The 23157-nt window shown below is 38.4% G+C and overlaps 1 protein-coding gene across 1 annotated transcript; it reads right to left on the bottom strand.

Moving 5' to 3' along the window:
• Positions 1 to 6728: 6728 nt before the first annotated feature.
• LOC145780266 (replication protein A 14 kDa subunit-like) lies at positions 6729 to 7085 on the bottom strand. Its single transcript, XM_082592000.1, has one exon. It carries the CDS (start codon positions 7083 to 7085, stop codon positions 6729 to 6731), a length of 357 nt encoding a protein of 118 aa, XP_082448126.1.
• Positions 7086 to 23157: the final 16072 nt, after the last annotated feature.

Below are 23157 nucleotides of genomic sequence, written 5' to 3'. Positions count from 1 at the left end.
GGTGTGGTACTGATGAATGAAGTTCGACATTACTGGGAGCATAGCACTTGGCATAGATCCGTTACTGGTGTGCGAATTCCAAGTTTTTTCTAGTCAGAAAACAACTAAGGCACAGCAGGTGTGGGATTTCTGCTTGGAGAGATCGACTGAGACGTCTTTCATACCCACGCTTCTCCGACAGAATTATTCAAGTTGGGTTTTGTTTATTTCATTCATCTTCTCACTATCAAACATCTTCAAGTTGTCAAAAATGTAACATAACTAAATCTGCACAATAACGCAAGCATTTAAAAAAAAAAAGGAAACACAAATCACAATAAAACCAAACAAGTTGCTCACATACACATAAATCTAAGTATTCAATATGATGATATACTTTAAAATAAGAAAAAAAACACAATGAGAAGTCAATGTAGAATACCTCATTGAAAAATTATATCATTTGTTACTTCATTTCATGCATGGCATATATCGGAATGGCCCGTTTCGGTGAGTCCGATTCGGTGAGTCCGATTCGGTTAGTCCGATTTGGTGAGTCCGATCCCTTAGCGGAGGATTTTTTCAATATTTTTTTTAAATTATTGGGTACCATAGCCTAATTATCATTGCCGTTTTAGGGTTAGGGGTTAGAAGTTAGGAACTCACCGAATCGGACTCACCGAATGGTAGCAGACCCGGCATATATATGACATGATCAAAATGACACCTCAGCAATCTGCATCTAAACAATTTAAATTTTTCACTTGGCTAGTTTGAAACAATGCAAGCTTTAAAGAATAACCATAAAATGAATCAAAACTACATTGTTCAAAACAGCAACGATTACATAACATATCATTTTGACAATTGAATTGCTCAGTTTATGCTTTTCAGTCCGAAGTGTCATTACAGTTATGGTGCATACTGCATAGTCAGATTTATCTTATATAATTTTTCATTTTTATGTTTATTGCAGATTTAAGTAATTCCTGATGAGGACACGCATACGTGTCGAAAACATTTGAGTTGATGTTTTTAATTATGTTATATCTCTTTGTAATAAAACATGTTAAACTCACTAAAGTTACTTTGTTTTGTTTGTCTATGCTTCAAAAAAGAAAACTCTCTGCCAAAGCTTTATCATATTTTTTTATGTAATACATTGTGTTCAACCTGCCAAAGTTACTTTATTTTGTCTGTATATTATCCGGGTCTGCTACTATTCGGTGAGTCCGATTCGGTGAGTTCCTAACCTCTAACCCCTAACCCTAAAACGGCAATGATAATTAGGCTACGGTACCCGATAATTTAAAAAAAAAAATTGAAAAAATCCCTCGTTAAGGGATCAGACTCACCGAATCAGACTCACCAAATCGGACTCACCGAATCAGACTCACCGAAACGGGCCATTCCGATATTATACGGCATATATTATATACTTTGTAATTCTAAAAAAACATAAAATGCTTCTAAAATTTGGTGTGCATTATGACTAGAATATTTTGCAATTTCTGCTAAAACTTTCAACGTTTTTAGTAGAAACACAGACAAGTGTCATTATTTAAAAAAAACTGTGCCGAAATTAATTCAAAAGACCAATGGCTATTTTAATTGAAAAAATCTGCCAAGGAGACGTCCATAGCTAAGCAATTATATTATCAAAACTACAATATGAATTGACCTTTTTCATAAAAATTTTATTTACATTGAATATGATATCATTTATCAGGGGTCCACGTCTTTTAGACGCAGACAGTTAGGCGCCGGTCAAATCGGTGCGCACATTGTGGCGTCTGGATATTTAGGTGCAGAGCACTGTGGCGCCCGGTCATTTAGGTGCTCTTCTTAGTAAAGTCTGCAGATTGTATCAGCTTAGCTTTGACAAAACCTAGTCGAGGTTTTGGCGGAAAACTAAGTTACTCTTCACTCAAGCCTACCACCCGCTTGAATATAGGCTACAGTATATATATTTTTTACTGATGTTTAGTGTAGTTATAACTAAAAGTGAACTCAGTCATGTTCGGAAACTTGAATAATTTATTGATAAAGCTTTCGCCGACGTAAACCTGGACTAACAACAAATAAATGCCGAACACGCGCATTAAAAAAACAATATGATATATATTTTTCTGTTCAATATAACATTTTGTGTGAAAAGCATTGCCAGTTTAAGCAGCTTCAATCACGGAAGCCATGGCATATTTTTTCTGTTCAATATAACATTTTGTGTGAACAGCATTGCCAGATAAAGCAGTTTCACTCACTAAAGCCATGACTAACAACAAATAAATGCACTCGCATTAACAAAACAACATATTTTTCTGTTCAATACAACATTTTGTGTGAAAAGCATTGCCGGTTTAAGAAGTTTTACTCACGAAAGCCATGACATATTTTTCTATTCAATATAACATTTTGTGTGAACAGCATTGCCAGATAAAGCAGTTTCACTCACTAAAGCCATGACTAACAACAAATAAATGCACTCGCATTAACAAAACAACATATTTTTCTGTTCAATATAACATTTTGTGTGAAAAGCATTGCCCTACCTGCCAAGCTGATACAATCCGCAGACTTCACTAGGAATAGCACCTAAATGAACGGGCGCCACAGTGTTCCGCACCTAAATATCCTGACGCCACAGTGTGCGCGCCTATTTGACCAGCGCCTAACTGACTGTCTGCACCTAAAAGACTTGCTCCCTTTATCAGTTCACAAAAAGATGATAATAAATATCCTTTATCAAATGCAGAAATGATGAATGCTTGTCTCCACAGCATAAAAAGAATCTCAAAATCGGAAATACATCAGGATTTGAAGATATCAAACAATATGAACTACATATTCTTTTGATTTGATTTATACACATTGATTTGAAGACAAACAGCAAGGAATGAAGCCTATCTGTACAGTGAAGCATATGTCACAGGAGAGACACTGGTGGAATAGTTGAATGTAACTAATGGCGTATCTTGAAAAAGTTTCAGCCTTGCAACTCTACCTTTTTAGGTTGCTGCTAATGCATGTAGTTTCTCATTAACAATGCAACCATGGAGATGAGATCATCAATCAATCAGTTAACGCATAGCACAAAATTTTATAGTTTCAAATGAGCACATTTTGCTTTTGCATATCATTGTTCAAGATGTGTTGAATGTAACATAGAATTGCGAACTGCAGTATATACACAGGCTATGTCGACATGCAAGCTTAAAGTTTGATTGGAGGCCTATCTGCTGCAATCGATAACAACCAAAATGGGAAGTTGATGGTTTGAGTTGTTGTTGATAAGTATCAGCATCAGATAATAAATATATATATATTAAGAACATTTTAATCTAGAGAGTTCAAAAATAAAATTACATCAACCTCAGTCCTCAGGCTTGCACTGGCAAGGCCTCTGTATTTTATAGGTTGCTATGTATAGTATGTAATACACCTATGCCATCTATCAATCAACTAACATCACCTTCTAACAAGGATGAAAATGTGGATGAAGTACCGTGAGTTTTATAGTGGCATTTTAAAAAAGCTTCATGAGAGAATGACTTATTGCAATACTCACATTTATATGGTTTCTTTCCAGAATGGCGAGTTGCATGCAACTTAAGATTATATACTCGAGAAAAAGAGCGACCACAGGTACATTTAAATGGTTTCTCACCAGTATGAGTTTTTAAGTGGCTTATTAAGTTATATTTTTCGAGGAAAGACCGATTGCAGTATGTACATTTGTGTCGGTAATTGGCTGTGTGTATCTTCATGTGACGTTTCAAGATGTATTTGTTCTTAAATGTCTTGTGGCAAGCTTCACATTGAAAACTTCTTTTTCTTGTATAATTTGAAATTTGCTGCTTCTGTTCAAATGAATCAAACTTCTTTGCTTGGTCAACAACAGCAGTAGGATCAAGTTTGCCGCAAACTGTGTCCACTTGTGCTAGTTCATCATTCATAAAAAATTCTTCGTTTTCATTGCTTAAAGTATTCAAGCATTCTTTACTGCAATCCAAAATGGGAGGATATGAAGACTCTGGAATTTCATGCTTGATGAACTCCTCCAAATTCTCAGAAGTAGGCCTTTTGTTACAAGTTCTGTCTGCACTGAATTCTAAAAACATGGATTTACTCGACAAAGATTCAACACCAGCAAGATTTGGAAATGCATTTGGCTGTGACATCATCAATGGTGATGTTTCTGCCCTTTCTGGTTGGTCTTCAGGATTAAGAGTGTTAATAATTGTTTCATGACCTGAGTTAGAAAAATAACACAATTGGTCAGAAGCAGAAAAACCGGGTTCATCCATCTCCTTTCGTAAGCTTCTCTCTTTTGTTAACAATTTGTCACACAAACTTGGCTTTTGTTGAAACGTCTTCTCTTGAACATCCACTTCCAAACAATCATTCTCTGGTGAAAGTTGTTTCGATACAAGAGCTTGAGAATATACCGATTCAAACATGCGTCTTAATTTCATTATTTCCTCCATTACATCTTTGCGAAAACTCAAAAGCACTTCCACAATTCTATCTTGATCGGATGCATAGATTTTCTGCCGTCCATTCAGCTTTCTACTTTTATATACACTCATGATTTTGAGAAATTAACAACCTTGACTAAATGTGAAGAAAATAACAAAACAATAAAAAACACCAATAAAATACATTGCATTATGAACATTCAACGAATAGGTAATTCAACATAATGCTGAACAGAGGTGGGGGGTGAGCACAATACTTTTATATCACCACTACTGGTTTGGTCAAAGTGAAAAATACGACTCGTTTTGGAGATTTCTTATGGAAACAACGCACATAAAAAATCAAAGCAGAAATTATTTGACTAATTGCAAAAAAAATCAAACTACATCGATACTGACAAGAGCAACACCAATACCAGTCACAACTCTGAGGGTGAATTTTTTGGTTTGTTTATGACATCGCATTAAACGCTGGTATAGAAAGAAAACTCAATTGTGGCTCAGGACTGTTTTTAAACTGAAGTAAATCCTTGAGCTTTCATAGTGCCAATTTATAACGTCTATTTATTAGGGTGCAACCTAGTTTGTACCCTGAACAGTTTGTACCCTCAGTTCGTACCCTGAAAAGATCAAGAGAAAAAATTAAAAAAAGCCAAAGTCGCTGATTGCAGTTTAACAGCACAAAGCGGAACTCGCTGATCGGAGCTTCCGCAAACAAACTCGAGGGTTAGCGGAAACTGCGGAAAAATATTTGCAGAAACCGCGATCAGCGAGGGTTAGAGCATAGATTACTCTATGGTTAGGGTAAAGGTTACCGGGAACTGCAGTTAACGGAAACTGCGAAACTACGAAAAAATGTTTGCGAAAACTGCGATCAGCAAGGGTTAGGGTTAGAGCATAGATTACTCTATGGTTAAGGTTAGCGGAAACTGTAGTTAGCGGAAATTGCGAAACAATGATTGCGGAAACTGCGATCAGCGAGGATTAGGGTTAGAGCATAGATTACTCTATGGTTAGAGACTTAGAGTTAGGGTAAGCGGAAACTACGGAAAAATGTTTGCGGAAACTGTGATCAGCAAAGGTTAGGGTTAGAGCATAGATTAGTCTATGGTTAGGGTTAGCGGAAACTGTGGAAAAATGTTTGCGGAAACTGCGATGGGCGAGGGTTAGCGTTAGGATAGGGTTACAGTTAGGGTTAGCAGAAACTGCGATCAGCGACTTTGGCTTTGTGCTATCTTTCCCTCGATCTTTTCAGAGGGAAAATTTTAAAATGTTTGCGAAAACTGCGATCAGCGACTTCCGCTTTTTTTAATGTTTTCTCTCGATCTTTTCAGGGTACGAACTGAGGGTACGAACTGTTCAGGGTACGAACTAGGTTGCATCCTATTTATTAAATACCACAACCTCATTTTTTCCAGTGCTGCAATGGAGAAATTTTTCTCTGTTGGAAAAGATGTTCTAAAGCCAAAGCAGTCCTCAACAACTCGCAAAAGATAATGGGAAAAGTAGCAGTACCGGTAGCGCGCATTACTTTAGCCCGAATAGCAATATTGCGTTACTTTTAAAGTAACAGATGCCCACCTCTAGTTTTGGGAAACCTATGTATGAAATAACAAAAAAAAAAACAGATGAAAAAACAACAATAAAATGCACTGCATGATACACAGGCCATTGAATACGCTGTTCAGCATGGTGTTGGGTTATTTTTATATATATATTAATAAAAAAATCAGATGACCATTCAATACAAAATGCTTACCGTACTTGTAACAGAATACCATTCTATCAATCATAAGTGAGGACAAAACCAAATTTGGATAATGATAATGTATTAGCCTATTATATGGTAGACTATTCAAAACTTTTATGTTTTGTAAAATCTAACACTCAGATCATATAAGTCTCTTTCATGCAATGCATCATACTCTTGTACAGGAATTTTTTTATTGTTTTAGATAAAAACTTAACAAATATTGTAAAAAAATAACAAAAACACTGCAAAAACTCAATTTCACATAGCCTAGATGCTGATTTCAATAAAAACGGCAAAAATGTCTAAACTGACTTGCACTGTTCTGGAGCAATAGCTATTCCACAATCCACAGTTTTCAAAAAAGCAATAATTTTGTCTACTGTAAACTTCTGCTGTTCTGTAAAACTATTTGAAATTGTGTTCAACCACTGACATCATTTTGAACTAAAGCTGTTATAAAATATCTGTAGGCTATGTGCTCTAATACCTAAATTGACATAACACCCATCAAAAACTCACTAATTAGAATATGAATACATGCTCGGAAACTTGTGAATTATTTCAATTGTTGCATTATAATCTTCCATGCTCATTGGTACAGTAGACCTCAGTTTACGATACATAACACAATGTAAATTGCATCTATTGTCCACTTTCCCTGTAACTTCAACAATACCATCCAGTAACTCATTCAATGAAGTATTCATGAAGACTTCAACTCTCACTTTGTCATCAACTAACAATTTGAACGAATTTCCGTTGGCAGAAATATGATTGGGATCAACTGAACCCAACATCGTGACATATCTTCCAACATATTTTGGCAACATCGAAGCTGTAACTCTAGGACGAGAAGCTGCATACAACTCATCCATACTACAATTAAATTGAAATCTTTGTAAAACCAATATATATATATATATACTGTAGCCAATAGGGGGCTGCACCTGCAAGCATTGAACAAAAACATTAAGTTGCTATATCTGATTAGGCCTATATCTGATTATCTGTCTCTGATTATCACACCAACAAAGTAAGACCAAACAGCAAGCAAAAGCATTCGGTTGATTGATCAAAAACGCCGACCAAGCAATTTGGAAAAGAGTTGCCAGATACCAAAAATTTTTCCAAACTAGCACAAAAGCAAACCACATTTTTAGCACACTTGAAGTAACCAAAACGCTTAGTAAAACAGGTTTCGTTCTCGAAATGTCACTAATTTTTTATAAACATATGTAAACTTTTTACCAGAAATTATGGTAGCCTGCGAAAATTAAGGTTTATTTGTCGTTTGCAGCTCAGTTGGTTGGTTTTAAAACTTCATCCTCAGACTGACAAAGCCTTGATAAATTCTTTCTGGTGGTTTTGCATGCTTGTACTCTGCTTGTACTGTAGACAGTATTTTGACGCAGGGCCGGTTTCCGAGGTTGGCAGATCGAAGTTTCCGATTGTTGAAGTCTTGTTGCTGGGGAATTATTTCATCCATTAGTTGCCGCTAAATAAAAAGCAGTCCTCAATATGCGTTGCTCAAGCGCACTCCCCGAGAGTTGAACCAGGACCGCTTGATCTTAAAGCTTCTTCGTGTACGAAGTCACGAACTAACCAACTGAGCTGCCCTGGCTGTTCTATATAACTAGTGATAAAAAACTCACACAACTGTGGTCTAAAAGATATTGGCTATTGATGCCAGACAGTATAATTTGATTATCATACATTGTATCAGTTTTCACCCTCAACTTTCAATAGTTCATCACCAAAAGCAGTTAAATTCGCATTTATATTTAACTTTACGATGACCAAACAAGCAAAGATTTTGATTGCTCATTATTGATGAAAATTCAACATCAGTAGCCTACTACCCAAGTAACACTTTCAAAAGGAGCTCAAAAAACTGCCACCCGCCAAATCGAAAAATAAAACGCCAGCAAATGTTAAAAGGAGCCTAATTTGGCGTGAAAACTGCCAACGTGGCAACTCTGACAAGAATCACAAGATTCAGAAAATATGTTAACAACTAGAACAGCACACAACTAAGGCAAAAAAGCCATGTCTATTGAGTCCTGTCTTTGTCATGAGTTACCAAGGGGGGTGGGAGACTTGTATACCAGTCCCAGGTATACAAGTCCTCCACCCCCCTTGGTAACTCATCACAAAGACAGGACTCAAGCTGCGTGGCTCTTTCGCCTCAGTTGTGTGATGTTCTAGTTGTTACCAGAAAATATTGCAGTCAGAGTTGCCAAAACTTTAAAAAACATTTCCAGCCCAAAACAAGTTTAAACAATAAAGACCTATGATGAACTATTGTTGTTGACAACTTTTTATAGAATATTTTCTTTATAATATTTGCGTTTTCAAGTTTGCTTGTTTGTGAACGGAAATGACCGTGCTTTCTGCCCCGATAGCTCTGTTGGTTAGCGCGTGACTTCATGAACAAAGTAGCTTCAAGATCAAGCGGCGCTGGTTCGACTCTTGGAGTGTGCGCTTGATCAACGGATTCTAAAAACTGCTTTCCAATCAGCAGCACGTAATGAATGGAATAATTCTAGGCAATAACACTTTAATAATAATCGGAAACTTCACTTTGCCAATCCTCCTAAAAAAGGCTACAACAAATTTGATGAATTTCATGTTTTCTATTATTCTATAGGGCTGTTAAGTTAGAAACCGTCGACCACGCTACGTATCTTGGAATAATAATTGATAAACAGCTCTCATTCGAACCTCACTTTGATGCTCTTAGATTTAGCCTAAACTTGCTAGATCTGTTGGTATTTTGTCGAAACAACACTTTCTTCCTTTCAATGCTAGACTGCAGTTATATTATTCGCTCATACACCCACATATTATGGATGGAATAGCCATTTGGGGCTCTACATACAAGCATATATCGAGAAACTACAAAAGTTGCAAAACAAAGCAATCAAAATAGTTGCTGGAGGGTTGTGGTCAGAACACGTAACACCATACTTCAAGTAGGTAAAAGTTCTAAAAATAAAAGACATTTACAAACTAGAAATTGCTAAATTAATGTCCATATTACCAACGGAGTAAGGCGGGGAGGGGTTTTAAGTCCTTACCTGTTTTCTTTCTATATAGATGACTTATCGACTGAATTGAATTCCCTAGATGTCGGATGTAATACTGGTTCATCTCACTTGAATCACCTAATGTTTGCAGATGACTTGTGTGTATTTAGTCCAAGTGCTAAAGGCACCCAAAAACTCATTGATGTCTGTGAATCCTATGCTTTTAGACATGACATTATTTTCAACTGTAACAAAACTGTTGGTTTGGTCCATCAATGTCGCAAATTTAAAGTTTTGACTTCTCCATGCATGCGGCTGTACAATACACAAATTAAATTTGTTAGACAAGTGAAATATTTAGGTACGGTATACTGATTGATGATACTGTTACGTTCACTGTTCGCACCCTTATTACATCATTGTTTTTTAGTTTCGAAATCGGAAGTCGATGTCTAAGTCACTTCGGGTCATAACAAGAAAAACAAATTATTTCCTTTGTTTCAAGCATTTAAAGAGAATGTCCCCACTGATTGATATAACCCCTGTTGATAATTTGTGCCATAAACAGCGTTTTTTAGGCAACTGACCTCAACTGACTGGTTTGTTTTGATGCTAAACCCGCTACGTAATGCCCAATGTGTTGTTATTGTAAATGCTGCTTCGTTTAGCGGTTTATTTGAGCGTCAGCAAAATCTTACATTTTGTCTACTCTGTGTATCTTGACGTTGAACCAACGTAGTTAGAAGTTTGCGCCGGCAAAGGCAGCTTGTATCTTTTTGAGTATGACGCTATCATTCGAATCATTTCTCTTCTCTTTTCGTACTATATAGGAAGTCTGTTCTTAGCGAAATTCATGATTTTAATGTTACATTAGTTAACTACAGTACATGAACGTACCAATTCTGTTGAGAATCGATTTAGTAGTTATAAGGATCGCCCGACAAAATTTCGGTGAGTTTATGTTGCTATTTCATTATTGTTTTTTAGTTATTGGTCAACAGAGCACATTTCGATGAAATGTTTAATAATGCGGTTCTCTGAAGTAACATCGATTTGTAGATTTGTTTGCCGTTTTGTAGATTCCTTTGATTTTTATATATCGTAGATTGTTTTAATTTGAACGTGTTTATAACGTCATTTTAAGCGTAATTATTTTATGTTAGTAGCCAAGGTCTTTTCGTTTACAGAAAGACCGTGATCAACGATAGAAGATAACGACACGAGGGTCGGACTGTCTTGCTATTTTCACGCGTCCACGATATACTGGGTGGTATCGTTTGTACATTAAAGTTATCATTTATTTTATACTTCTCATCTATGGGTGTGAGTTCACGGGCGGAACTAAGAATTCATTTTCAACACAACATAGAAGAAAGTCTTTCGAAATTTTTTGGTGATTTCGATTGAAAAAGTCTTTCGAAATTTTTGGTGATTTCGATTGAAAAAGTCTTTCGAAATTTTTTTGTTAATTTCGATTGAATAAAGTAGGTTGCTCTTTGCATCATGACTGAGGATGCATCTCGAAGAAATAGTAACTCTACAGACGCTGAAGTCAGTGTCCCAGTGTCCACAGAGCAGGACTATGACTTTTTGAAGAACTTTCATTACGAGTATTCAGAACAGAAAAGCTACACTCCTTCTGTTCGATCGGTTGCGTCAACGACAGCTTCCGAAAGGGTACGTCGTCAAGCTAAATTAGATAGAGAGCTTGCTCTGGCTAATCTATTGTCGATAGATAGTCAAAATAAATTTGACCTCGAAGTGTCCCAAAAGAAAGCCCAATTGCGACAAGAGAAAGCCGCATTGGAAGAAAAGCAGCATTTCCAGATGCAGCTTTTAGATAGTCAACAGAAGAGGTTGGAAGCTTTATCTGCTCTTCGAAAGGCAGAAGCAGCAGACAGAGTAATTAATGGTCCTGACATTTTCCAGCTTGATTCGTTAAATGAACACGAGCCTGAAATTATATCGGGAGGAGAATTTCTATCCTCACCTATAATCACTGCACCTGTTTCTTTGTCTTCACGGTCGCCTGGTGAGCCTGTTCCTTTCACTAGTCCTATGAACATTGCGCCCTCAGTTGGCAGCGATCTTAGCGTTTCCGACACGTTCTTGGCTCCGCCGACATACCCTTCGTGTAGTTCAGGTAAACTAGCAAGGAAAGGGTCAAGTTATGTGAAACAAAGCGCCATTGTCGAAGCCCCGCGAAGGGAAACTTTGCCGAAAGTGTCGCTTTCAAAGACGGATCCACCGTCTATAAACTACATTAATAGGTCTAATACTTTTCATGTGTCTGAACCTTTTCAAGTTGCTCAGACATTTGTGACTTCTTCAAACCAAGGACAAAGATTCTCCCCGCCCGTCAATGTTGATGATCACGACAACTACTACCGGCAACAAGACGCGGAGGGACGTCAAACACACATGGATAATTCAAGGTATGGGAATGGAGACAATTTGCCAGGTAAGTTGACACAAACTCAAAATTTGCGCCCTCAAAACAGCGTCGATCTACTCTCAACATTTGCTGAACTAATGGTAATGCCCAAACTGGAATGCCCCACGTTTCATGGGGACCCAGAATCATATTGTGCCTTTGTGAGGTTCTTTACTGAAAACGTAGACGGTAAAAACTACAGCTATCAGCAAAGGTTAGCCATGCTTCTGCAACACACCGAGGGTCCGGCTAAAGAAGCAGTTGCACACTGTAGTTCAATTTTGTCGTCCGAAAGGAGCTACCAAGAAGCACGCAAAGTGTTGTACGAACGGTTTGGCAAACCAAGAGTGATCGCTGAGGCATTTCAGCGTAGTCTGATGAAAGCGCCAAATATTAGGAAAGAAAGCAAATTAGACATTTCAAATTTCTCTAATCGGTTGAAACGATGTCTAATGACGTTGGAAGGGTTAGGCGACTACACCGACCTCAGCAGCATCGATTGCCTGCAAAAATTGGCGGAAAAGTTACCCTCTTCGATGTTTGAACAGTGGAAAGTTAGGTATGCAACCATTTACAACAACGAAGAGTGTAAACCAAACTTTAAAGATTTTGTTGTTTTCTTAGAGGAAAAATCTAAACTTCTTCAAGCGTACCCGGAAGAGTTTACCTTTTTAAATTCAGCCTCAAGCAAGGGACGGAGTGACAATGACTTCTCAAAGCGAAAGCTATGTGCGACAGTCTCTGTTGGTAACCCGCATGTTAGCGACGCAAACCAGCAAGCTCATAGGAAATCCTCGCTCAATGATTTCCCACGACGTTTACCGTGTGAGTATTGCTCAAAGGGACACGCTACATACAAGTGCAGAGATCTTGGCAAATTGCCTGTCCAAAAAAAAGAATGGAATTTGTCAAAAGAAAAAGATTATGCTTTGTATGTCTCGGCCCTCACTTTAGCAGTAACTGCAAAAGTGACTATTTATGCACTGTAACAGACTGCGGCAAACGCCACAGCCGTATTTTACACAGGTCTCAACCCATCAAGGAAGGCAATTTCGATGAGGTCTCTTCAAAGAAGAAGGAGCAAGACACCACAAGCTTCTATTGTTCTAAACAAGCGTCAAGAGGGTTTCGAACCGTTGTACCTGTGAAAGTTGCGGCTGGAAAAAAGGTAATCGAGACTTATGCTTTTCTGGATAATGGGTCTGAAGCATCGTTTTGCGATGAGCAGCTAATACGCCAACTTGGCATATGTGGCGAACCAGTAAAAGTCAGCGTTTCGACATTAACAAAAGAACTATCTCCACTAAAACGGTTTAATGTAGACATGACCGTGGAAGCGATTGCAAGTGAAACGTCGAAGTTTCATCTAAACAACATAATCTGTGTAAAACAATTACCTATTCAACCTAACGAAACGTTAAGCAAAGCTGACTTGGAGAAACTGCCTCATCTGCACAATTTAAAGTTTCCAGAAATTAATAAAAATCGGGTTTCTATGCTAATCGGGCTCGACTGTCCAAACGCTCACAGGATTTTGGAAATGAAAGTGGGCGATGGAAAACAACCAAACGCCGTTCTCACACCTTTCGGTTGGTCTTTGCTGGGCCCCGCTTTAGATAGCAATCGAAACGACGGATTGCAGTCCTATTTTATTCAAATGGACGATCACGTCGATAAAGCAATACAAAGGTCGTGGTTTCGGGACTTCGAGCCGGATAATGCGCCGCGTCCCACGTCCAAAGAAGACAAGCATGTCTTCAAATTGCTAGAAGATGAAGTTACCCACATCCAAGGTCAGTACGATTCATCACTGCCTTGGAGAAAGGATGTTGTCTCGCCCGAAAGTTGCTGGCCGACGGCTCCCGAAGCAAACCATTCTGAGATTCCAGATGAATTCAAGCCGCTGGAAGAAAAAAGCGTTGCGGCAGTCCAATGTTCAACTGTCAGTGAGCATGCTACAATAGATGACTTAATTAACAGATACTCAGATCTATATAAGCTTAAAAGAGCTGCTTGCTGGTTAATCCGTTTTGTAAAATTTCTAAAAGATAAAAAGGCGGCTGTCACTGCCGGCCTTACTGTCGAAGAGTTACAATCTTCCGAAACTAAATTGTTGCAGTACGTGCAAGGAAAAGAGTTTAAACCTGTTATCAACCTTCTAGAAAAGGGTTTACCTCTAGAAAGTCACTTGAAAAAGAAAATTCAAGCAAATACCAATATACGACCACTTTACAAAGCAGATCCCTGCATGATACATGGACTGCTGCGCATTGGCGGACGGTTGCGCAACGCAACGATTGACTATGAAAGTAAGCACCCGATAATTCTTCCTTACAGCAATAATTTGACCAATTTGTATATTCGGCACTTCCACAAATTGTGTGGACACTCTGGATTTACCTTTACTTGGTCATTAATTCGAGAAAAATTCTGGATAATCAAAGGCGGTGTAGCTGTAAGAAAAGAAATCTCAAAATGTCTCTTGTGTAAGAAGAGAAGTTCCCCTCGCCTGTATCGAAAAATGGCAGATTTGCCTTCTGCCCGACTGCAGTGCTATGAACCGCCTTTCTCTTGTTGCGGTGTCGACTACTGTGGTCCTTTCTTAGTAAAGCGTTGCCGCAGCGTTGAAAAACGTTACGGTTGCGTATTTTCATGCCTCACGACTCGAGCCGTGCATATCGAAGTCGCGAAAGATTTGTCTACAGATTCCTTTCTTCAAGCCTTTCGTCGATTTATCGGACGAAGGGGAAAGCCAAAGGAATTATTTTCTGATAACGGTACCAATTTTATTGGAGCTGAAAGGGAGTTAAAACGTTCTTTAGATCAGTTAAACCAGTCTGTCATCGCCGAATGTCTGAAACAGGACAACATAATTTGGAAGTTCAACCCTCCATCTGCTCCACATATGGGAGGGTCCTGGGAAAGAATGATACGTTCTATAAAACGCATTCTCAATGTCCTACTTAAAAATCAAACGGTCACCGAAGACGTTTTACACACGCTACTTGTTGAAGTAGAAAGCATTTTAAATTCTAGGCCTTTAACTCCTGTGATGTTAGACACTGATGGATTAGTGCCACTAACTCCTAACCACCTTTTACTTAATCGTTCCATCGAAAACATGCCACCAGGGGTATTTGATCCAAAGGATAACTATGTAAGAAACAGATGGCGACAGGTACAATATCTGACGAATTCCTTTTGGAAGCGATGGCTCAGAGAATACCTGCCCACCATAGCTGTACGTGAAAAATGGCCAGATCGGCAAACCAATCTAAAGGTCGACGATGTGGTGCTAATCGTGGAAGATCACTTTCCTCGAAGTAAATGGAAAACCGGACGAGTCATAGAATGCTACCCCGGAAAAGACGGCCTTGTACGACAAGTTCGATTGAAAACAAACAGCGCTGAGCTGCTAAGGCCAGTCACCAAGCTCTGTCTAATCTGTGAATCAGATAGACACGAGTAACAGTCCTCTGTTTTCTGTTCGACGGTAATAGGACGTCGACCCCTAGCCGGCAGAAAACAAGACAACAAATAGAATTACACATAAAACAGTCTGACATGCTTGATGCATATGAACTTTATAAACAATAAACGAGCCTTGCTCATGCGAACAATGTTTGACGTTCATCTGATGAAAGAAGAAAACTGCAAATCTACGACCGGATGCACCACAAACACGAACATTAGGATTCATTATGTTTGCATCGATCACAAGATGCCTGTGTTTGTTGTTACGTAAACGTTTTTGTATTTTAAAATATGTTGTTTGTCAACTCCATATTTTAGGGGGGAGTGTTACGTTCACTGTTCGCACCCTTATTACATCATTGTTTTTTAGTTTCGAAATCGGAAGTCGATGTCTAAGTCACTTCGGGTCATAACAAGAAAAACAAATTATTTCCTTTGTTTCAAGCATTTAAAGAGAATGTCCCCACTGATTGATATAACCCCTGTTGATAATTTGTGCCATAAACAGCGTTTTTTAGGCAACTGACCTCAACTGACTGGTTTGTTTTGATGCTAAACCCGCTACGTAATGCCCAATGTGTTGTTATTGTAAATGCTGCTTCGTTTAGCGGTTTATTTGAGCGTCAGCAAAATCTTACATTTTGTCTACTCTGTGTATCTTGACGTTGAACCAACGTAGTTAGAAGTTTGCGCCGGCAAAGGCAGCTTGTATCTTTTTGAGTATGACGCTATCATTCGAATCATTTCTCTTCTCTTTTCGTACTATATAGGAAGTCTGTTCTTAGCGAAATTCATGATTTTAATGTTACATTAGTTAACTACAGTACATGAACGTACCAATTCTGTTGAGAATCGATTTAGTAGTTATAAGGATCGCCCGACAAAATTTCGGTGAGTTTATGTTGCTATTTCATTATTGTTTTTTAGTTATTGGTCAACAGAGCACATTTCGATGAAATGTTTAATAATGCGGTTCTCTGAAGTAACATCGATTTGTAGATTTGTTTGCCGTTTTGTAGATTCCTTTGATTTTTATATATCGTAGATTGTTTTAATTTGAACGTGTTTATAACGTCATTTTAAGCGTAATTATTTTATGTTAGTAGCCAAGGTCTTTTCGTTTACAGAAAGACCGTGATCAACGATAGAAGATAACGACACGAGGGTCGGACTGTCTTGCTATTTTCACGCGTCCACGATATACTGGGTGGTATCGTTTGTACATTAAAGTTATCATTTATTTTATACTTCTCATCTATGGGTGTGAGTTCACGGGCGGAACTAAGAATTCATTTTCAACACAACAGATACCATCAGTAATGACACGGATACTAAAAGGCAAGTGCGATCCCTTTATGTCGATTTTATATTCACTACAACAGTACGGTATTTTGTACGTTGTTTGATGTAGCCTGCTTGATGTTGTGTTAGTCTGATATTTTGTGTGATGACTGGTAAAAATTTGAATGCTATGAACTTTGAGTCTGATTGCAAATAAATAAAAATAAAATGTTTAAATATAACCATAATTCTTTACCCTGTAGCCTACTTTTTCAAATTACTTCAAAAAAACATCAAACGTTCATAAGCGCTCAACTAGATGTTCAATCAAAAATAATAATTACTTTGTTCTACATACAAAGCGTATACCGAGAAACTACAAAAGTTGCAAAACAAAGCAATCAAAATAGTTGCTGGAGGGTTGTGGTCAGAAATACACCATACTTCAAGCAGGTAAAAGTTCTAAAAATAAAAGACATTTACAAACTAGAAATTGCTAAATTAATGTTTAAATATGACCATAATTCTTTACCATGTACTTTTTCGAATTACTTCAAAAAAACATCAAACGTTCATAATCGCTCAACTAGATGTTCAATGAAAAATAATAATTACTTTGTTCCTCTGTATGCTACTACAAAACTTCAACGAAGCATCAAGTATAGTGGAGTAAAAATATGGAACTCAATCCCACTTGATATTAAAAAAAAAATTTTTGACTCATTTAAAAAACTTTACAAAATTATCTAATTGCAGAATATTAAAGTTGATTGCAGTGTAATTTACTAATGTGGACCGATAGGCTACTCTTTAAGCTTTTAATCGTTGACTATCAACACCTAATATTGGAACTTGTAATTTTGACATAGGGAAGACTGGGGTTAGTTGGAAAGTTTTTTTTTTTAAGTAGAATTTAAAGCAATTAGTGCATAACCTGACAACTTGAAGCGGCTTAAATTATCACCTATGTTGTCTCCTATCATACAACTAAAAATAAGGATTCAGTCAATTTAGCTTTTAATGCAAATTTAAAATAAACAAACATACAATTGATTTTCCAACTAACCCCATGCCTGGGGTTAGTTGAAAAACGTCAGTTTACTGCACGCTGATTAACTGGATACTATTTTTTCAACCAACAAACATTTACATGGGGTTGTAAGCAAATATGTTTACTTGCTTTGAAATCAAAATGTAATAAATTCTACACCTAATCACCGTAAAAACGTTTTTTAATAAACTCATTTTTAAAACTTGTGATACCGTATATACTACACTTTCCAAGCTATTCAAATTAAAATTTTACCAGTATATCTGCTTAAAACAAGTTAGTGCAGTCGTGGGACCTTAAAAAGTGGTGTTTGCGGGAAAATTTTTTTATCAAGCTGATACGTTGTTCAGACCTTCCCCATATTATGTAAATGGCTCAGAAAAAAATCCCCATCAATCGGATGATGGGAAACCACTTTTTGGGCCCTTTTTCCAAATGACGTCACAATCCTTTTTGAGTCCAACATATAAAAATTTCAAGTTTTTCAAAATAGGACATATTATACATCATTTTTTAGCTTTTTTCAAGGGGAACAACTTTTTCTATTAACCAGAACCCTAAAAATGTACAGAAAGAGTTATCACCGATTAAGCAAAAGGATAAATCCATGAATTTCAGGCAAATTTGAAATTATTCGTCACTGTTGGACTTATTCTTCTATAAGTTATTCTTTAACAAGAATTAAACAAAGTAAGCGAAACATAAATTGAAGCTATCATCATCATCAAAAACGTCAAAGATGTTGCTTTCCTCCTCGTCTTGTCCCGTTTTATCTTCATTGTACGAGCATTCCTCTTCTTCGGTACCAACATCGACGTTTTGCAGAAGTGAAAAAAATTCTTTATTCTTAAGTTTTTTGTCTAGTCTCTGGAGTATGTCGTTCATACTAATTATTTGTTACGGCCAATCTCTGTACAAATCAAACGTCATATAAAACCGTTCAAGTCTACTGAATATTACGTCATGGAAGTTGCTAGAAAATGTGCCAAAATTGCACCATCGTTCATAGACTTGTGTCAAACTTGTTTGGACTTGTTTGGGCCTGTTTAAACAGGAAATATTACATCAGCTTTAAACACCTGTTGGAATGACTTCATAATTGTCTTTCATTTATTGCGTCACAGTTACTTTCTACGTGAATTTGAGATATTGATATCTATTCTGGTCATTCGTAAAATGATTGTTTGAAAGTTGGCCGCACATTTAACTGTTGGCTTAGTGCTTGCTAGCTGGACAAAAGTTCCGTCTTTTATCCAAGTAATCTGTTGTGTAGTGACAGTTTAAGTGGTGTAGGCGTTGCACCCCCTCGTTTTCGGTAGCCTCGGGCTAATTTTACAGGAATACACTGTTTGAAAAGAAGTTCAAGTGTGTGTTTCTTCGGTCATTATATACAGACGAACGGATTAGGGAACTTTATGTTAAAATTTTCCCAAGAAGAGATTATGGTTTACCGCTGTGACCATAAAAAATAAAAGACGATTCTCTGTCTAGTGTTTGGCACAGAAGCACTTAGAAGCAAAGAAATAATAAAAGAAGATCTTATTGGTTGGTAGTCTAAAGAAGCAAAGAAAATTAAAGACATTTCTTCTCGGTAGGCAACTGAAGAACTTTAAGCTAAAAAGTAAAGACATTTCTTCTCAGTTTGGTACAGAAGAAAAATAACTTTGACATTTATTGGCAAGAAAGAAGATTAAAGGCAATCCATCTGTGCTTGAAGATTCAAGTGGAAGAATCCAAGCAAGTTTTGTGGACGTTTGGACTTCACATACTCGTACAGCTACGGTATCGTGCATTTAAATTCTTTTTTGTATTTTTACGGTCTTTGCAGTTAAGTTTTTTATAACTACTGTAATTTTGTGTGTTTGTGTAACTTAATTTTTTAATTGTTAAATTTAGCTCTAACATTTAATATGTCTATGTCTACACTCGGTGGTGACAGGGACTCGACCGCCGTCGACTCGACTGAGTTTAAGCCTGATGATGTTCTTTGCGGTCGGGCAGGCCATTCTGGGGAGGGACCCATTAACGATGAAGCTAAGTCAGTTCGAGAGGCCCGGCATCTTAGACGGGATATTTTGACTCAAATTGGGAAACTTTCTGTGGCCCTAGGTTCTTTGAGTGATAAGCAGGAACTGTTAATTTTTAGATCTAACTTATCTACTTTAGAAGAGGAATTAAGGCATTTCCATGCTCTTTTGAGTAAAATTGTTAACTCTGCAATCTTGGCAGAACTTCGTGATAGGGTAGATCCCGAATTTAACTCGTTAAAAAATAACTTCGAACAAAAAGAAAGTGATTTCTCAGATAGGTTAGATGCTGACATACATCCTGAGGATAGCGCCTCAAATGTAAGCACTAGGATGTCTGAGAGCTCGTCACGGATAGTTGCACAAATTAACCTACAGCTAAGACGAGAGGAGCTCCAGATCCAAGCCGAGGCCGAAGCAAGAGCTGCTGAGGCCGAAGCGAGAGCTGCTGAGGCCGCCGCGAGAGCTGAGACCATACGAGTTGAGGCCGAAGCGAGAGCTGCTGAGGCCGCCGCGAGAGCTGAGGCCGTACGAGCTGAGGCTGCCGCGAAAGCCGAAGCGAGAGCTGCTGAGTTCGCACTCAAAGACGCACAGTTGAGGGCTGAACAACGTAAGGAGGTAGCTTTAGCTGAATATCGTTCTGAGTTGGGCTCCCGGCGTAGCTCTAGGAAGGGCTCTTCTAGGCATTCCAGAAGTGAACATCAATCGCAGTTTAATTTACCTAACCTTTTCCAGACGCCTGTTCAATCTGTAAGTGGACCTGTACAATCCACATGTTTTCAGCTGTTTCAGGAGGTCTCGGGGCCGCGGCTAAGGGTCTTCCGAAGGCTGTAGAGCCAAGGTCTGCAAATTACAACCGAACTCCTCCCCCAGAGCGTACAGGTCACGGGGCCGCCATTAGCAGTAATGCTTTGCCCCCTTCAAAGTTTTCTGCGCCGCTAGTTGCTGATCGCCCAGCTACACGTAATTTAGGTGGTTGTGAGAGGCGTATCGTGTCTCCTGATTTTAACGTGTTTGAGGATCGTGATCAGGCTGTGCATGTGACTGAGCCCACTCAGCCCCTTAAGGGATATAGCTTGTCTTCTCCCGCTAAATCGAGTTCTCAACAGCAGGATTGCTTTTTTGAATACCAAAATAGTAGGACGTTCTTCGATAAGGCGGCCTTGATTGGTTACGATGGTAATAATATGCCATTTGTCTTCTTTAAAAATCGTGTTATGGCCTTGATGGCAGCTTCGCCCTTTAAGGGAACTCGTTTGACTTTGTTGCAAGCAGCTTGTGTTAGAACAGCTGCACAAACGATTGCTAATTTGGTTTCCGACACTCCTGGCTTGTCAGAGGAAGACAGGATAGAAATGTCGTTATCTCGCTTGTCCCAACGTTTTGGAGTTCGTGGAGGTCTTTTCGCAGAACCAGAAATTAGAAAGTATCGCTATGGTAGCAAATTGACTTCTATCTCTTCCAGTGATTTGAAAGAGTTTAAAGATGAATTGTCGCAGTGTTTGCTTTACGCGAAAGCTTATGGTCAGCGTGATAAATTAGAAGGACGTTTTGTTTTGGATTTGGCTAAACGACTCCCGTTTGACGCTAAGCAGCGTTATCTTGACTTTTTAGGTGATCAGTATGGTAGCACTGAGGAACCTACTTTTCAGAGTTTGTTTGATTTTGTAGTACGGGAGGAAACGCGCAAGTCGACTGATTTTAGCATTATGCTAATGGGCGATTCTGGTGAGTCGCAGCATTTTAAAAAGTTTGGCAAAGGAAAATTGCCTTCATGTCCGGTTAGGCAGACGTCGGTAAAACCCCATGATAATGTGATTTCAGGGAGTTCGCAGTACTCGACTGCTGTTGGCGCACCGCGCGGCGGTGTGGCCAGACATAGTGACATACCGGCGTGTTTTTGTTGTTCGTCACGTGGTCAAGTTGAATATCATTTTTTGTCTAATTGTAAAGAATTTTTGCGCTTGACACCTAAAGATCGGAGAGATGTCATTGTGAAAGCTGGCAAATGCTTGAATTGTTTGCGCCAGCATATGGTTAGAGACTGTAATCATGCAAATAACTGTCGTAAGTGTGGACCTACCAACGATAGGAAACACTATTTTCTTCTGCATGATTTTTATGTGACGTCACGTGATTCTCTGGATTTGGTCGGTAAAGATGAGGCTGGTGCCAGAGTTCCTGTGCGTAATGTTAAGATTGGAAATGTTAAAGCAGCCTTTAACCGCGTTACTGCTGCTCGTGTTTTGAATCCAATGACTGGCAAATCGAAGTTGGTGTATTGTCAGCATGATCCTGGTTCGCAGTTGACCTTTGTTTCGAGTGACTTGGTGTGCGAACTTGGTCTTAAACCGTATGATAAAGCGTCGTTTAAAATGGATACTCTGGCTGGTCAGAAACCTACTTGTGCTGACCTTGTTAAACTCAACATCCAGTCGTTAGAGACTGATGAACTGTTTTGTGATATAACCTCGGTGGTTAACCCAGCTTGGGCTGACGATGTTAAAACTTTACCCCATAAACAAGATTTAAGTGGTTTCCGTCATTTTCATGACGTGAATATGTTTCATTTGAATGATTGTAGTACTGTAGATGTACTGATTGGCAACGACAACGCTTATTTGATGTGTGCAAAAGAAGAGCGTGTTGGTGACAATCGTAGTGAACCGCATGCTTTGCTCACTCCTCTCGGTTGGTTGGCTTGTGGTGGTAAGTCACCCTTAGTTGAAAGCGTTGCTAAAGTGTGCAGAGTGCAGACGTCTTCAGAGTCGGATGTCATCTCTGGCTTTCAGCGTAAAATTGAGTCTCGCGATATGGAAATAGCAGACCTGAATAAAGTCATTCAGGATTTGACTTTGCAAAATGAAACCTGTGAATTGTCTCGCAATGATATTTTGGCTAGAGAACTTGTCGAACCGAATATTGAGTTGAAAGATGGTCGATTTGAGATACCTGTTCCGTTGAAGGAAGATATTGATCTACCTAACAATTTTGTGTTGGCGTCAGATAGAGCTGCTGCTTTAAGAAAGAAAGCTTTAAAACAACCTGAACTTCGTGATTTCCTTACTGACACCATGAAAGATCTTAAATCTAATGGCTATATTGAGCGCGCGGGTGAAGCAGGAAATGTCAAGGGATTTGAATGGTATTTACCATACTTTGTGACGTCACAATTAAAAAAGCGCATTGTTTACGATGGCAAGTCTGAATTTCGAGGAACTTGTGTTAATGATGTAATGTTTTCGGGTCCTGACTTGTTAAACCCTCTGGTAGATGTCTTGGCTAGATTTCGGCTTGGTAGATTTGGTCTCATGGCTGATGTGACTAAATGCTTCTTTCAAATAATGTTACCTGAGTCGCAAAGGGATTTGTTTCGTATATTGTGGTTTGAAGATGATGACCTTGAAAATGGTAGGATGGTACCATTTCGTTTTTGTGTACACCCTTGGGGAATAAAGAGTAGCCCGTATATCGCTTGCTTGGCTATAAAGAAAATGATCGAGCAGAATCCCAGCAGTGCTGGTGAATTGACTCTCTGCAATATTGCAAATAATATGTACATGGATGATTTTATATTTTCGGCTGATAGCTTAGAGGAAGCTCAGCAAATCACTCATGAATCAATTGCTTTGTTTGATAGCCGTGGGTTTAAAC

Source organism: Aplidium turbinatum, chromosome 1 (assembly GCF_918807975.1).
Source record: "Aplidium turbinatum chromosome 1, kaAplTurb1.1, whole genome shotgun sequence".
NCBI lineage: Eukaryota > Metazoa > Chordata > Ascidiacea > Aplousobranchia > Polyclinidae > Aplidium > Aplidium turbinatum.
This window is presented reverse-complemented; position numbering and strand designations above follow the sequence as displayed.